General features: G+C 40.0%; 1 protein-coding gene across 5 annotated transcripts in view; it reads left to right on the top strand.

Moving 5' to 3' along the window:
• Positions 1-17472, top strand: part of VEGFC (vascular endothelial growth factor C) — a 129044-nt gene that overhangs the window by 93463 nt on the left and 18109 nt on the right. For all 5 annotated transcript variants that reach the window (XM_032783540.2, XM_075066388.1, XM_032783541.2 and 2 more), the window contains one exon: positions 10013-10164. In XM_032783540.2, coding sequence (XP_032639431.1) covers positions 10013-10164 — 152 coding nt within the window. The remainder of the gene's footprint in view (positions 1-10012; positions 10165-17472) is intronic.

Here is a 17472-nt window from a genome sequence, read left to right as displayed (position 1 = left end):
GCCTATCAAAAATACCAGAATAAATAATATGCTGTACCATCTATTAACTTTAAATGCTTTTATACATAAGCTTTGATCCCAGATATTAAAATGGAGATTTTAATCTCAGATTTACAAAAATGGAGAAATATGGAAAATGGATAATATTATGAAATAGAGGATCCATTCTGTGATATCCACTTTTGTTTTATTAGCAATGATGAAGGTAGTATTTCAAGTGAGAGAACTCACATTCCAAGGCTTCCTGAAGCATGTCATAGGGCAAACCTCTCAAAATTGAAATGGTTCCTTTATGAATTTACATAAAATGTCTAACAGCGCCTCACAGCAACCTTGGGTGGTTTTTTATGAGCTTTAGCATGAGTGCTGTTCAGTCCTTTCTGTTGCATGTAGTTCCAGTGATGTAAGACAGCTAAGAAGGAAGACTCAGCAGTTTAATTGAGGGAAAAGTTAGGTACCAGCTTAGTCCAGCATTCCAGTTACCTATTTCTTGACTCAGATATACTTAATAAACAGAAACAAAGGAAGCCAGATTCAAAAAAAAAAAACCCAACAAATAAACAAAGCAGAAACAAACCCAATTCATACTTTCCTCCTTGTCGTCGTCTTTAGATTTTCATACAGGATATATCAACTTACTGTATATCTGAACATTCCTCTACAAAGGAAGAGGAGTCTCTCTCCTGTTTGATAGCATAAGTTCTAGGCTTGAATAGATTGGGACTGGTAAATATTCCCCCATGTTAAACTTTTTTACAATCAAGAACTATTGGTATATTGGGTGGGGGGGGCGTGCCTGTGTGCGCATGTGCACGTGAGCATGTCACATTCAGGTATGTCCCACGCTGACAAGGAGATGGTAAGGAGAGCCTGTGGACCCAGTTGGCCCCACCACATACACCTACAGTAAATGTGAGGCACGGCAAGGGGAGCTAAAAAGAGGAGAACTTCATGCAGTTCAGGGCTGACAAGGAAGGAGAACAGCGGCAGCTTCTCTTGATGAGAGAGGAGCCTGACTGCAGGCCAGAGTGTGAGCTAGCTTGCCAGCAGGGTAAACCCCTGCCAGAAGGGACAGCCAGGCCCAGGAGGAACAGCTGAACATGTAGAGTGTAGAGACAAGCCCTGAACGGAAGGAAGGGATCCCACCAAAAGCTGCTTGGATTCACCCTGTTTTGAATTGTGGTATTTTGGTTCCTGGTTTCCCTTGGATCTTAACATGCTCTAAAAGGTAGGACTGAAGTGTTCTTTGGCCACTACCTCGGACCTCCCACAGACAGCAATGTACTGACAGAGACCTGTACCTAGGTTCTTCATCTGGTAGAATCCTGGATTAAATGAATCAATGATCTGCTCTGATGTGACAGCCCCTATGTTTCACTTTTTTGTTTGTTTATATGTTTTAAAATATTTGGCTAGGTTTTTGTTGATTTTTGTACTCTTCTACCAGTTCTTTTGGCAATAATGAGTGTAAAAACGTGACATAATGAGGGTTTACTATAAACTATATTTGTACAGATCTTAGTTGTAAATTCCTGTAAATATAGCTATAAATATTGAGCATTTGTCTGGCACTTTTGCAAGCTTTCCATAATGATAATGAAATAATTTATCAATGGCTAATTCAGCTGATTTCCTAGACATCTTAATATGGTCAGCCAGATAACATTTTGTACACGGCTTTGTTTTCCATTTAAAAAATTAAGAGTCCTGGTGCTGAAACATTTAGGATTTTATTTTTAAAAGGTGAAAAATTAAGTGTTATGTATGACACACTATACGTGTTATCTTACACTCATATTTGATTTGTAGTGGTGTGCAATAGGTATCTGGATTGAAAAAAACAATTTTGATAAGGGGTTATCAGCTAGTCTGTTTGCCTCCACCCAAAAATAATTAACATATATTATAAATTACAAAGATGAATGTGTATGGTTACTCATGAAAAGCTAGTTTATAGAAATGTTCTTAGAAATATTTAGACAATAAAGTTCAACAAAGTGCACATTATAATAATGTGTCTGTAAACAAAGCCTTCTTTTCAAAGTAAAACCTCATGCACTTAGCATACCAAGAAAGTCAGCTATCTGATAATGAATGCTTCAAAGTACTATATCAAGCTGCTATTATTAACCATTTTATCTAAATGCTTTGAGAAGTAAAATATAAAAATAACACTTACTGTCTGAAGTATGCAAGACAGGAAAATGCAACCAGAAGAACAAATATGATTTTGGTGGTGAAACACATTTATTAGTAGTTTTACAAAACAGGAAGTTACATTTTATTCTAATTAAAATAAATTTGTTTATTGTACATGATCTCTAGCTGGGAGCAGAAAAAAATGCTTGTCTCTATCAGCATCTGGACTGGAAAATGAGCAAACTTCTACCTTAAATATACACTGAAAAGAGAAAATAAATTTGAAAATAATTATTTCTATTATTTAAAAATAATAGTCAGTCATGGAGACCTTCATTAGGAACTTTAAAGAAAAAATATATCCTTCTAGTTTACAGATGGAACTAAACTTTGAACTCACTTATACTATGCAACTCCCCCATGCACAGGAATTGAGGCAAAATTTGGACTATGTTTTCAATGTTATAAGCAAGGTTTGGGTTTTACTCAAATCAGAGACCTTGCTATTTGTTTCATTCTCCAGGACATCTCCAAGGTATCAGGGATGAGGAAATTATTTCATTTATGATAAAATTGTACATGAATTTCATCGATACAGTATACGTGGTGCTGGTAGCAATGCCTGTTGTTACAACTTTGCCAAGATTAGGACAAGGAATTTGTGGGTGGGGACTGGGACTGAAGGCTGGTTACGGGGAGGGGAAACTGGGACTGACTGGGCCTAGGGTGACCAGACAGGAAATGTGAAAAATCAGGACCGAGGTGGGGGGTAATGGGAGCCTATATAAGAAAAAGACCCAAAAATTGGGACTGTCCCTATAAAATCGGGATATCTGGTCCCCCTAACTGGGCCTGAGAGCTGGGGAGAAATACAATAGAGACTGTGTCTGTAGGAGTGGGGAGACTGGGACTGGCTGGTCAGGGATGGGAGATAGATCTGATGAGGAATTATAGTGAGTGAGACAAAACCTGGGACTGGCTGGGCAAAGAGACTGGTTGCAAGGGATGTGATTCTTGCCTGCAAAATCCAACTTTATTAAATTTGGTCTTGATGTGGGGGTGGAGGGTGAATATGGCCTTATGTGAATAAAATAAAAGTAACCTTTAGCTAAACAAGACAGTTCAGACAGTCTATCAGCTGCCTGACCTCTGGCCAGTCCCAGAAGTAATTTCACGTCCATGAGATAGCCAGCAGTAGTGCCAGAAAAGAAACCAGCCAACGAGCTAGTCATAAATATATGCTGCATTTCTGCTTGGAAAATCCATACTAGAGATTGATAGCTGGCTATTACACTGCCAAACATGCCGCAGAGTGACCACAGATGTTGGGTTCATTGCTGGATCAGATGGAGTGCAAGGACTAACAGGAAATGAATTAAAGATGCAAACAAAAGAGAGGAGACATTACTAAGTGTCAAACCTTGTTTAATTGAATTGATTCATAGTGAGAACAATGTGACACCAAATCCTGCTTCCACTTCAGCTCCATTGACTTCATTGGTGCTGCTGAGAGCAGAATTTGAACCTTGATCTATTTTAAATTTTCAAAAATTAATACACAAAATAATTCTTTGATTAAACACAATTTCCAGTACAGGTTGAACCTCTCTAATCCGGCACCGTTGTATAAGGCACTGGTGAGACCTCACCTGGAATACTGTGTGCAGTTCTGGTCTCCCATGTTTAAGAAGGATGAATTCAAACTGGAACGGGTTCAGAGACGGGCTGCTAGGATGATCTGAGGAATGGAAAACCTGTCATATGAAAGGAGACTCAAAGAGCTTGGCTTGTTTAGCCTAGTCAAAAGAAGACTCCGGGGGGATATGCTTGCTCTATATAAATATATCAGGGGGATTAACATTAGGGAGGGAGAGGAATTATTTAAGCTTAAGGTCAAATCTGTACAAACTGGACACTAGGCGGAAGTTCAGACTTGAAATTTAGATGAGGTTTTCTAACCATTTAGAGGAGTGAAGTTCTTGGAACAGCCTTCCAAAGGGGGAGTAGTGGGCAGAACATATTGGCTTTAAGACTAAGTTTGGATAAGTTTATGGAAGGGATGATATGATAGGGCTAGTTTAATTGTGGCAATTGTTCTTGATTATCAAGCAGATAGGTCTGCTCAATGGTCTGCGATGGGGTGTTGGATAGGATGGGATCAGAGTTACTACAGAGAATTCTTTCCTGACTGCTGGCTGGGGAGCCTTGCCCACATGCTCAGGGTTTAGCTGATCGCCATATTTGGGGTCGGGAAGGAATTTTCCTCCAGGGCAGATTGGCAGAGGCTCTGGAGGTTTTTCGCCTTCCCCTGTAGCATGGGGCATGGGTCACTTGCTGGTGGAGTCTCTGCTTGAGGTCTTCAGACCACAATTTGAAGACTTCAATAACTTGGACATAAGTTAGGGGTTTTTATAGAAGTGGATGGGTAGGGTTCTGTGGCCTGCTTTGTGCAGGAGGTCAGACTAGATGATCATATTGGTCCCTTCTGACCTATGAGTCACTCCCTGGTCCGGCCACATCCGTGGTCCAGCACAGGCACCAACTCCATGGGTGGTCCAGGGCTAGAGCACCCACAGGGAAAAGTTAGTGGGAACGGAGCATCCACTGGTGCTAAACTCCCCTCTCTGCCCCCCTTTCCCTGCACCTCTTGTGCGCTGGCAACCCCATGCTTACTATCTCCTCCTCCTCCCTCCCAGCACTTCCAGAGTGCCACAAACAGCTGATTCATGGCATTCAAGCTCTGGGAGAATGGATGAGGACCTGGAGCCGGTGGCTGGGATCCCGGCTAGCAGTGGGGCCTCAGGGTGGGGGGCCATACTGGCCGCAAAGCCCGGGGATGCTGCAGCACACACACACCCCTCCACCTCTACTTCCTGCACCTAAGGAGACCCACTGGCACTCTGCATTGACCTCCCGTGGTTCAGCAAATTCTCTAGCACCTTTGGGACCTGACTGGTGCCAAACCAGACTAGAGAGGTTCAACCTGTAGTAATATTTCCTGTAGTAGTAGGTTATGCTTCAGAATCTTGATTATAATGAAGTGGTTGAATGACATGCTTCTAGAAGAAGAAATAGGTACAAATATGAACTCTTCCTGTATGATTCAGAGTTCTCAGTAGCCTATTCTGACACAAATAGAGAGAGGAAGACAAAATATCTTCAGTAAGGCAGATGACGGTATCCCTTCCAGTCAGGAGAATTGGTGTTCTGTGTTTGGTTTTTTTACAGCCTGTGGCATTTAACAAAAACGAGGAACAGAAATTTAATAACTAATATAATATAGTCTGTGACATAGATTAGTATACTGTGTTATTTTGACTTTTCCTATGCATGGCATCTGCTTGTAGGTAATATGAAATACTCCACTAAATTCTATTTAGTTAATAGCAGTATACGTTCAAGAGAGTTCACAGAAGTCAAAGGATTTAGTCTAGTTTTATACTGATAACTGAGGCCTTGTTTACATGATAAAATGGAACTACTAATGACAACAGTTAACATATGCTGCTGAACTGGTACTAAATATGATTTAAATGTAAATGTAGACAAGGACAAACTGTATTCATCTCCATTTCAGCTAAACGTTGTGTGACAAAGTTCCTCCTCTACCTTGGTGGGTCCTGTGCTTATTGGCGGATTTGTTCACCTCAGTGATCTTCCCTTCTTGTGGAACCCACAGTTTGGGTCAGCTCCTCCTATGTCTGATCAGGAGTTGGGAGGTTTGAGGGGAACCCGGCGCCTGCCCGCTACTCAGGTTCCAGCCCAGGGCCCTGTGGATCGCAGCTGTCTATAGGTGCCTCCTGTAACAGCTGCATGACAGCTACAACTCCCTGGGCTACTTCCCATGGCCTCCTCCAAACACCTTCTTTATCCTCCCCACAGGACCTTCCTCCTGGTGTCTGATAACTCTTGTCCTCCTCATCCTCCAGCAGTACCTCTCAGCTTCTTGCTCCCAGCGCCTTCTCCTTCTGGCTCCTCCCTGCTGACTGGAGTGAGTCCTTTTTAAACCCAGTGCCCTGATTAGCCTGCCTTGATGGCTGCAGTGTTCTAATTTAAAGTAGCTATCTCTACTGCCTTCTAGAAAGATCTTAATTTGGCTCCAGGTGCCTTGATTAACCTGGAGCAACTGCCATTTGGTTACCAGGGTACTAGGGATTTGTTTAGCCTGGGGCTAACATACCTGTTTCTCAGTACTTTACTGTAGCCATCTGGCCTTGCCCCATCACAGTTGTTAAACCCTACTTTTAGATGTTTGGTGAGATGTGTTTTTTCCAGAGTGTTTACGCTGTTCCAGCAGCATGAATAGGGCAGAAGTAGCTCTTGGGGAATAATTGAGACAGAGAGGACTTCTTCAGGTGGCCTCGTGCTGCAAGAATAGTCCTGTACTGCTCTCCCTCGCAATCCTGAGTGTAGTCTTGTTACCCAGGGTTTTCAGAACCTTTGCTTCTGAAAGCCTGTTTTTAAATTAACAATTATGTGGTGTTTGTTTTGTTAATTTAGGGTGGCTGAATGCACATAATATGGTTGCAATTGGCTTCATTACATTCTGGGGTATACACACCCCTTAAATCCAAGGCAACAGTCTAATTTACATAATGGGTAGAAGTGGCAGCCAGATGGCCTAAAAATACAGGAGGTAGAAAAATGTGTTGAACCCAACTTTGTCCCTCATCCTTGTTCCTGCATGAATCACAGCTTGGCTGCAGCCGAGACTTGGTCTCAGATATTAGAGATCAGATATTAAAGAGTGTTCAGATAATAGATTTTTCCAGTTCTACCTATAGTACTGTTTCATTTAGGGCTTGGGGGTGGTGTGCATGTTCATAAATGAGAATAGGGAAACCGAAAAATGTCTGTGTGATTGTAATATAAAATGAAGTAAACCTCCTTTGTCTTATTCCAAAAGTTCATATGTGTATAGGAGAGTCAATGTGATAAACCTGTTTTCACATCTGTAAATCCTTTTATGTCGTCCTTATTTTCATCCTGTTTTTTGTGTGCACAACTTGGTATACACAAGTGCTAGAATTTGCAAAAAACCCACTGGGTTTCATGTGTGAATTATATCACAGACACACAGAAGAGCTAGTACGTGTGTGTGTATGTGTGTTTGTGCACACACATGCAAAGGTCTTCTCGTGTGGCTCTGTGTGCACAAATAAAAGCCACTTTTGAAAATTTGTTCCTTTGTGTCTATTAAACTAAAGCAAGCAAACTGTAATGAAAACCAAAACATGAACAATCTTCCAACTAGTTTGTACATGTAGTGTACTGTAGCAAAAACAAATACCGTGGTCTGTGGTTGGTGAATGTCTTTTAGACAAATAAATAGGCACTTAGTACGATAGCCATATAAAAATGAGATTAGTTAAAAAACCTACATCTCTGCTTTATTTGTGTACTTACAATTACTTTTTACATGCTTTTTTTGGATGTGATATACTGGTAAGAATGTGTGTAGTCATGAATTTGACAGTACTGCTAGAATAGGCAGGATAAGGAAGGGGCCAGCAGTGGATCGTTAGGCAAAAGGGATTATAAATCTAATAAAAAGTTGATAAGAAGCCTCCTTTTAGGGGTCTGTGTTGAACTCTTAGTGAAGACCCAGGAGGTCTCTTTGGTGATAACTATGCTTGAGAGAGGCAGACATCAGTTCAGAATTCATTTTAATAGCACGAATCTTTAAACTAAAAATGGACTCATCCTTTGACTTGACCTATTCTGCTAATCCCTGTGTGAACCTAATCTTAGAGTTATTTTTCCAACTGAAGCAAGAGTCTAAATGTTAATACAGTTTTGCTAGTTTGCACTGAATTAATGACATCATTCTTCCTATAGCAGCTCCCTAGATAGATGACCATTTCATCAGGTTGGACGATCAGTGAATCTGCTTTCTGATTGTTTATTTTTAATCCACAACGGTAGACAAATCTATTTACAATCTTTAGAAACTCTGTTGCAAATGATCACTTAAAAATATTCACAGTAATTTAATACTCCTAAAAGTTGCTGGACTCACAGGACTGTAGAATAAAAGTCCTCTGTTTGTTAACAGAAAAGGTGCAGCACAGGCAGTGGTAATTCAGACTTCTCTAATAGAAAAAAAGAATCCCTGTGCTCATTCAGTCCTTGGTTTCTGATGAGACTGCCAACAAAAGGCCCCATTACTGCCAAATATCTTTAAAGGGACACTGTCATCAAAATTTGGACAAAATTCACATTGTAAAAACTAACTTCCTTAGTACTATTTCTACAATTTTTAAATCATTAACTAACATCACGTTGAAGTGTTTGAAACATAAACACTGCAGCACTAACAACCTGAAAGTGAAATTGAATACACATAAAGGTTAACTGACATTACTGCATTTCACTAGCCAATTAAGAGAAATGCAGGAAGTAAATACCATTATGCACCAGAAATAAGTAGTAAATTGAAATTTTAAAATTCTTAACTTTAAGGGTGGCATTGTTACTATAATTAATGACTGTGTTTGTTTATAACAGATGTTTGAAGTTGAAAATGTCTTATAAATGGCAGAAATCTGAACTTTGCTTTTCTTATTAATTTAATAAAACAGTATATTTCTAGGCTTACCTTAGACTGCTACTTAATAACATTAGTGAAGATAAAGCACAGGCTGTTTTATTTACTGCAACTTTACTCCCATTTTACATTGGATTATTACGTACTTTGGAGTAGCACCAATGGCGTTACACCAGCATAAAACATAAAAGTCGTGGAATCAAGCCCAGTTAATTTAGGAGCAGAACCCGACCTTTCCTGTGCTTGGAACTATTTGATAAATTTTCCCTATTCTTCATATGTCTTAAGTGTTTTGAAACTTTAAAATAAAACCTGTAAATGTTAAGTGGTAACTACATTTCACGTTGCTTGTATGTTAGGAGTATAAAACAGTTTAACATAAAAGATCATAGGGTTAGCAAGTGTATGCCAGCTCAGCGCTAATTCATTGTTACGTTGCACAATCCCATCAGTGGAAACTATTGGAGTTTAAAAACTAAGGACCAAATGACTTCTCCTGATTTTATTCTGCATCCAGAGGAAAAGTTTTGGATTAAGTAATTGAAATGATTTTCCCTTCTTTCCTGTTATTCATCCCAACCTCACTCATTCCACCCTGTATCATTTTTAAGAGTCTTGCTCAGTATTGTTGCTTGTTTTACAGAAAAACAGAAATGTTTTGTGTCCAAGTGGGACATCAGGTATTATTGTCCAATATTACTATAAACACAATAACAAATATTAATAATACAGATGGGACTTTAAAGGTTACCATAAAACTGATCCAAAGTGAACAACACTACCAAAAAAAAATCATGCTGCAGGACACAATAAATATGCTCCCTTCATACAGAAGTGTTTTGACTGAAATCCAGTATTACTGTTTTACACGTCTTTGTAATTGCATAGCCAATATTCCACATTGTAAAAGTGCCACTTTTACACTTTTAATACACAACCTTTTGATGAGGATAGTACCTTGCAAATATTTATTTTTGGTTTTAAAAATATCAGCAAGTCTGCAAGTCATTTTCTCTGGAACAATGTGTTCTTTATACACTCTGCTTTTTACTTTCTCCTTACCTCCCAAATACTCTAGTATGCAAATGATAGAGACGTGAAAGACTTCGTAATGCAGGAAAAAGTGCTATTTTAATGGAAGGTATAATTACCTAATTGTTATACTCATCAGGTGCATAATGGTAATTTAAGTCATTAATACTGAATAGGGATGTAGAACAAGAATCTAGATTTTATCTCATTTACATTTCATTTTGTACACTCAGTTTTTCTTTTCAAGTATACTCTGATTTATAAGTGGTTCTTTTCTCTTTTGCCTTTCTGTAGTTATTTGAGATTACTGTGCCGCTGTCTCATGGCCCTAAACCTGTAACAGTCAGTTTTGCTAATCATACATCCTGCCGATGCATGTCTAAACTGGATGTTTACAGACAAGTTCATTCAATCATTAGACGTTCCTTGCCAGCGACGCAACCACAGTAAGTATATGAGTTGCATATTTCCTTATGCCTTATCATAAAGCCTGTGTACAATAGCTTACTATTTGTTGTGGTAATTGAGGCAATAGGACTCGGTTAACTGTGAATACTAATATGCATTTCCCTGAAGAACAGCTTTAGGAAATATACTAATAAGGAAAATATGTTGTTCTTCATTGTTTTACATGGGAGGAACCCTGTTGGTGTTAGCACTGTACATTGAAGCAATGATGTAATCTAGGGGGCTGAACCAATTGTCATTCAAATCAAAGGGAGTTTTGCCATTGACTTCCATGTAGGGTGACCAGATGTCCCGATTTTATAGGGACAGTCCCTACTTTGGGTCTTTTTCTTATATAGGCGCCTATTACCCTCCACCTCATCCCGATTTTTCACATTTGCTGTCTGGTCATCCTACTTCTATGGGAGGAGGATTGCAATGCAGTGTTGTAGTGCAGCTACTGATTTTTAAAATAAAACTGGTATATAAAATGACTGGATGTGATCAAATCATAAAGTACCGTACCACACAGTTTGGGTTATGACTAGTTCCTAATCAACCAAATCATAGACTTGCTTATTCATTTTAATAATCTTTATAATTTTCTTTATAAAGCATCAAGCTGCAAAAGCAGTCAGGTTGCTGAACAACAGTCAAAACAATTTTTCATTCATTAGTAACAGAACAATCTAGCTCATCAAAATTACAGACATGGTGGGTAAACAAAAACAAAACAATAAATTTCACTCACTTTTGTCTCAGGCAAACTCCCGCTGATTCCAGTGAGAGTTTGTCTAAGTGTAGACTGAGCATGGACCTCAGAATTTAGCAGAATACAGTTGTTGTACCTGAAAACAATGGTATCATGCTGATCAACTCCAGAAATGATTTGAACCATAAAAGGAATATAAAATAGCCTATTTAAGAAGAATTAAATATAGAAAGAACACGAAAACCAAGACACCCATGTACCATAGCTCTGTAAGAACCAGTCAACATTTCTATTACAACTTCTTGGTGTCTACGTTCCTTTGCTGTGATGCCTACAAAAAAAATTGACCATGGTTAGGCTGCTGGCATGCTGAGACCACAGCCTCTTATGCTGACCAATACTATCTCATTGTTTATTTGTATCCCCCCAACTGGCTGTATCCATCTGTCATCTCTTGCTTATACTTAGATCATAAGCTCTTTGGGGCAAGGACTGTCTTTTTGTTTTGTGTTTGTACAGAGCTCAATGGAGTCCTGGTCCATGATTGAGGCTCTTGGGTGCTATGACAATACAAATTATTAATTATATAATTTGTGGATTATAAGGCCAGAAGGGACCACTGAGATCATCTAGTCTGACCTCCTGCATAACACAAGCCCTAGGACTTCCTGTTTGGATGTTTTTGTAAAAGATTATGCTCTAGAGTCTAGTTCAATCTTGAATTGAAAATTGTTGTAATAGAGAATCCGCCACAGTGCTTGGTAAATTGTCCCAATGACTGATTACCCTCACTGTTCAAAATATTGCTTGTTATTTCCAGTCTAAATTTGTCTAGCTTCAGCATCCAACCATTGAATCTTGTTATATACCTTTCTCTGCTAGATTAAAGAGCCATCTATTATCAAACTTCTGTTCCCTATGTAGGTACTTGCAGACTATGAGCAAATTATCCCTTAACCTTCTCTTTGATAAACTAATCAGATTTCGCTCTCTCACTAGCGGTATATCTACACTGCACTTGAAGAAAGTGATTACATCTCAGGTAGACATATGCGCTAGCTTTAATCTAGCTAGCATAGCTAAAAATAGCAGTGAAGCCACACCGGTGCAGACTAGGAATGCAAGCACTTACCCAGGCTTCCAAGCGGGCTTGTACAGCCCATGCTGAAGCCCACACCGCATGGCTCCACTGCTGTTTTTAGCTGTCTTGGCTAAACTAAAGCTAGCATGGGTAGATGCACCCGAGTTGCAATCACACCTTTTATTGTAGTGTTTTCCAATTGTTTATCATTCTCGTGGCTCTTTTCTAAATCTTCTCCAGTTTGTCAACCTCCTTCTTGAATTCTAGACACAGTACTCCAGCAGCAATCGCACTACTGCCAAATAAAGAGGTGTATAAGCTCTGCTCTCACTTGATATTCCCCTGTTTATACATCCAAGGATCACATTGAGCCCAAAACCTTTTTCAGTATTGCTTCCCAGGATAGTCCCCCGTCCAGTAAGTATGGCCTACATTCTTTCAATCTAGATGTATGATTTTACATTTGACCATACTGAAACGCACATTGTTTGCTTGGACCTGGCTTATCAGGTGATCCAGATGGCTCTGTATACATCACTTGTCCTCTTCGTTATTTATCACTTCCCCAATCTTTGTATCATCTACAAACTTCTTAGTAATGATTTTGTTTTCTTTCAGGTAATTGATAAAAGTCTGAAATAGTGCAGGGCTAAGACGCAATCCCAGCAGGACCTCCCAAACTACACCCACCTAATGATGATTCCTCATTCACAATTGCATTTTGATACCTATCAGTTAGCCAGTTTTAATGTGTGTTATGTTGATTTTATATCGTTCTAGTTTTTTTTATTCAAAGTGTTACAAGGTACCAAGTCAAATGCCTTTCAAAAGTTTAAGCATATTACATCATCACTGTTGTCTTTATCAATCAAACTTGTAATCTCATAAAAATACCAAGTTAGCTTCACCAGATCTGTTTTTCATAAACTCATGTTGATTGTCATTAATTATTACATTGCTTTAATTCTTTATTAATCACGAACCATGTCAGCCATTCCATTATTTTGCCAAGGACGAGCTTGTAATTATCTGTGTCATCCTGTTTAGCCTTTTTAAATATTCATGAAGCAGTTGCTTTCTTCCAGTCTTCTGGAACTTCCCCAAGACATATAGATAATCAACATTAATGGCCCAGAGAGCTCGCTCTTTTTAATACTCTGATTAAAGTTATCTAAACCTGCTGATTTAAAATGGTCTAACTTCAGCAGCTGTGTATAACATCCTTCTGAATTACTATTGGAATGGAAAGAGTTTCATCATCACCACATGAATACTTCATCTGGCTTTCCAACACGGAAGAGAAATATGCATTGAACCCTTCTGCGTTTTTATTAACAATTCTAGCATTTCCATCTAGTAATGGACTGTACCATTGTTAGGATTACTTTTGTTCCTAATTTTTTTTTTAAAACTCCTTCTTATTGTCCTTAACTCTGATGGTCATTAATTTCACCTTGGATCTTTTTGCTTCTCTGATCAATTTTCTACAATTGCATTCTCTTAATTTATATTCATCATTAAGGCTAAGATTTTGCCAGGGATATTTTTTTTAGTAAAAGTCGTGGACAGCTCACAGGGAAAACAGAAAAATTCACAGAAGCTGTGACCTGTCCCTAACTTTTACTAAAAATATCTCTGACAAAATGGGGATCTGTGGATCCCCACCCTATTTCAAGGGGGGGCAGCTGCAGAAAGACTAGGAGCTTCCTGTATCAGCTTGGGGCTTTCCTTGCAGCCTCGCACAGGGGCCAGGAGCTGCTGCAGTGCCAGGGAGCTCGGGGCTTCCCTCGCTGCCTCCCACAGGGGCCAGGAGCTGCTGCAGCTCCAGGGAGCTCGGGGCTTCCCTCCCTGCCTCCCACTGGGGCCAGGAGCCGCTGCAGCGCCAGGGAGCTCGGGGCTTCCCTCACTGCCTCCCACTGGTTCACCCCCACAGCATCACCCCTGATGGCAGGGAGCTGGGGGGGGCGATTCCCCTGCCACCACCCACTAGGAGCTGGGAGGGTCCCCCACTGCCCCCAGCGGCAGGGAGATTGAGGGGTTTCCCCAACTGCGTCAGCAGGGAGCTGTGGGAGCCACCAGAGGCAGCGAGGGTACCCCACAGCTTCCTGGCCCAGAAGGCAGTGGGGGACCCTGCCACTCCTGACCACCACGGCTGAAGTCACTGAAGCTGCTGGAAGTCACAGATTCCGTGACTTCTGTGACCTCCGTGAGTAAATCACAGCCTTATTCATCGCTATCAACTTCCTTTTCCTTCCACTTGTTATATATTATTTCTATAGCTACTTGCCTCTAAACCAGGTCAGATTTTTTTTTAACCAGTGTAGCCTTCTTTCTTAGTTGTGGCTTTTTGGGTATCTAGTAAAATATTCTTAGAATTTAAACAGGAAAAAAAGTGAATGATTACTGGAAATTGTCTTTGTCCTACTTGGTTTGGCTCCTAATTGTCATAATTGTTTACAACTTTTTTGGAATTAGACCTTTAAAAGTGTGTGTGTGTGTGAGAGAGAGAGCGCGATAGATTACTAGTTTGGACTTAGATTACATTTGTTCTGTGCAAACGGATCAAAAGTCATGATCACTTGCACCTAAGCAAGCACTAAGTTTTAGTTCTGTGATCAATCTCTGTCTCTCTCCAGCTGAGATCCGATACAAAATTCCTCCATGATGGGTGCAATACTTTTTGAGATGGGAAATTGTTATCTATACATTTTAGAAATTCAGAGGATATTTTATTGTTGGCAGAATGAGATCTCCAGGATTCATCACTTAGAATGAAGTCCATAATGATAACACAGCTTTTTTTTCCCTTTGCACATCATAGATAGGGGCTTAAAAAACCAGTCATCCTTGTTCCCTCTCATGATTTGGTGGTCTGTAGGAGACACCAGCTAGTACTCATCTTGTGCTTTACCTGAAGTATTCAAGATCATTTGCTTCTGAGTTGTTGTCTCAAACAGGTAATATCATTTATGACAGAATGACACTCCTCCTCCCATTTTGCCAACTTGATCTTTCCTAAAGAGGTTATAGCTTTTGATTTTAACATGAAAATCACCACTAGGTTTCAATAATACCAACTTAGGTTACATAAGAATAGCCATACTGGATCAGACCAAAGGTCCAACTAGCCCAGTATCCTGTCATCTGACAGTGGCCAATGCCAGATGCCCCAGAAGGAATGAACAGAACAGGTAATCATTTGGTGATCTACCCCCTGTTACTCATTCCCAGCTTCTGACAGACAGAGACTAGGAACACCATCCCTGCCCAGCTTGGCTAATAGCCACTGATGAACCTATCCTCCATGAACTTATCTAGTTCTTTTTTGAACCCTGTAATAGTCTTGGCCTTCACAACATCCCTTGGCAAAGGGTTCCACAGGTTGACTGTGCGTTGTGTGAAGAATTCATTATTAAGAATAAAAATCCTTAATTACCTATCCACCCATGCTAGGACCCTCAGTAATTAGCAAGAGAAATTTAAATAGATTATTTATGAGCATAAATTCAACCTAGTGGTATCCTCTAGGGCTCTGTATTGGGGACCAATCCTATTTAACATATTCATAAATGATCTGGAAAAAGGGGTAAACAGTGAGGTGGCAAAATTTGCAGATGATACTTAACTATCTTGAGTGGTTTTGTAAGAATTCATTACTCAGAATAAAAATCCTTAATTACCTATCCACCCATGCTAGGACCCTTCCTCCTCTTTTGGTGCCTTGATTAATTTTGTTATCAACATCCTGATCTTGTTCTAAATGAATGGTCATCAGTTCCTCCTTTTCATCCTCTCCTTTTGTTATTGGTTTATTTCTCTCCTGACTAATCCACCCATCCTGGCTCCTACAAGATTGGAATGGGTTTTTAAAAGCATTTGAAAAAAGGAGATAGCAATTTTTATTAATTTGGATGGGAGTTTTTCCTCATGCTGGGGAGGATGAATGGGGAGAGAGGACATGGAAGAAAGCACAAAGGTGCCTGAGGGAGAGGCAGACAAGCATCTGATCAAGCAGTATTGGCAAAGTGAAGGTGGGGATTCACACCTTGCTAAACTAGTGGACGTGACAGGGTGGTGCTAAATGATGGGAGGCTCTAAAGACAAAGACAAGGAGTTTGTGTTCAGCGCAGTGGAGGAGGGTGAGCCCATTGGAAGTTGGTGATGTGTTAGGATTGCTGGGCTAGGATGATGAGCCTAGCAGCAGCATTTCTGAATGGACTTGCAGGAGCAATGAAGTTGGCATCAAGGTAAAAAAGTATGAGATAAATATTTGAGGGATGAGATGGTGAGCATGAACAAAGGCCCTGGCAGTCTTCATAGTTAGCAAACTTGGAACATTACAATTATTATATAGGTAGAAACAGCAAGTAGTTGATACAACCTGTATAGGTGGGTGTAGAGAGAGGCCCAAATCTAAGATGGTGCCCAGAGTGCCTATGAAAATCTGCAAAGACAGAGAAATTGCAGGAGAGGGGAAGATCAAATTATGTGGTTGACAGTGATCTGTTTTTTCTGTTGTAGACTGTATTTGTTGCAGGCATAGTGGCAGAGTTCAGTCAACCATGACAAAGAGCCTGGCTGGCTCTGTTTCCTTTGTCTCACTCTTGCTCAGGCTCTGAATATTTGAGGGAGCAAGGGGAGGCTATCTACTGAACCATTAGAAGTGTCTCACATCATTGATCTCTGCAGTTTATTAAGGAGCAGTGCTGATAACATCCAAGGGAAACCCTGTCTTCTTTAGATGTAAAAATGGTGATTGAGAAGTGAGTGGTAGATCGGGACGAGGGGAGAATCAGACTGATTTAGGACTTGCTTGTAAGTAGAAAACCTGGTCTTGTGATATTTGAAGTTATGTTTCTCTCTAAAGCCATCATAATATTTGCTTTGTATCAAAATATCTTTTGATAGCAATATGCCTTATTAAAAACAAGCATGTATTATGTTGCAAAACATCTATGGTATTTTATAATTGATGACACCTGTGTTTCATTCTGCAAGCAGCTAATCATTAGAACTCACTCATTGTAACTCCCTTTTACATAAGGAGTAATGTACATTTGAGTGTCAGAACCAGGACCAGAACTACACTGGGAGAAGTGTCATACTATCAGTAAACATACTTAAATGGGTTGAGGAAGGAAGATAATTAGGGCAGATCCCAGCCTGCACAAAGGGGTCTTGTAGCTTCCTTAAGCAGTTGACTGAGGATTTCTCTGGTGTGTGCAGGGATATACAGAGGTTTAGCTGCAGCATAATGTGCTCCTATGATCCCTAGGAGCTAGTTACAAGTTGGTGCAACTTAGAGCTGCAACCTTTTGTTCACACACCCCTGTGTCCCACAAGATGTGCTAAATGCAGCTCCTGAGCATGTATGGATAATGTCCTTAAATTATCAAGAACTGGAACTTGATTCCTTTTGGGATTTTATACAGGACACCATTAAGATGCTTCTTTGGGAGGAATTTATAGTCAAAGGCTGACATTGTCAAAGCAGTCTAAGGGAGTTAGGTGCTA

The sequence above is a fragment of the Chelonoidis abingdonii genome, chromosome 5 (genome assembly GCF_003597395.2).
Source record: "Chelonoidis abingdonii isolate Lonesome George chromosome 5, CheloAbing_2.0, whole genome shotgun sequence".
NCBI lineage: Eukaryota > Metazoa > Chordata > Testudines > Testudinidae > Chelonoidis > Chelonoidis abingdonii.
Note: the sequence above shows the minus strand (reverse complement) of the source record. Positions and strands in the feature narration are given on the sequence as shown.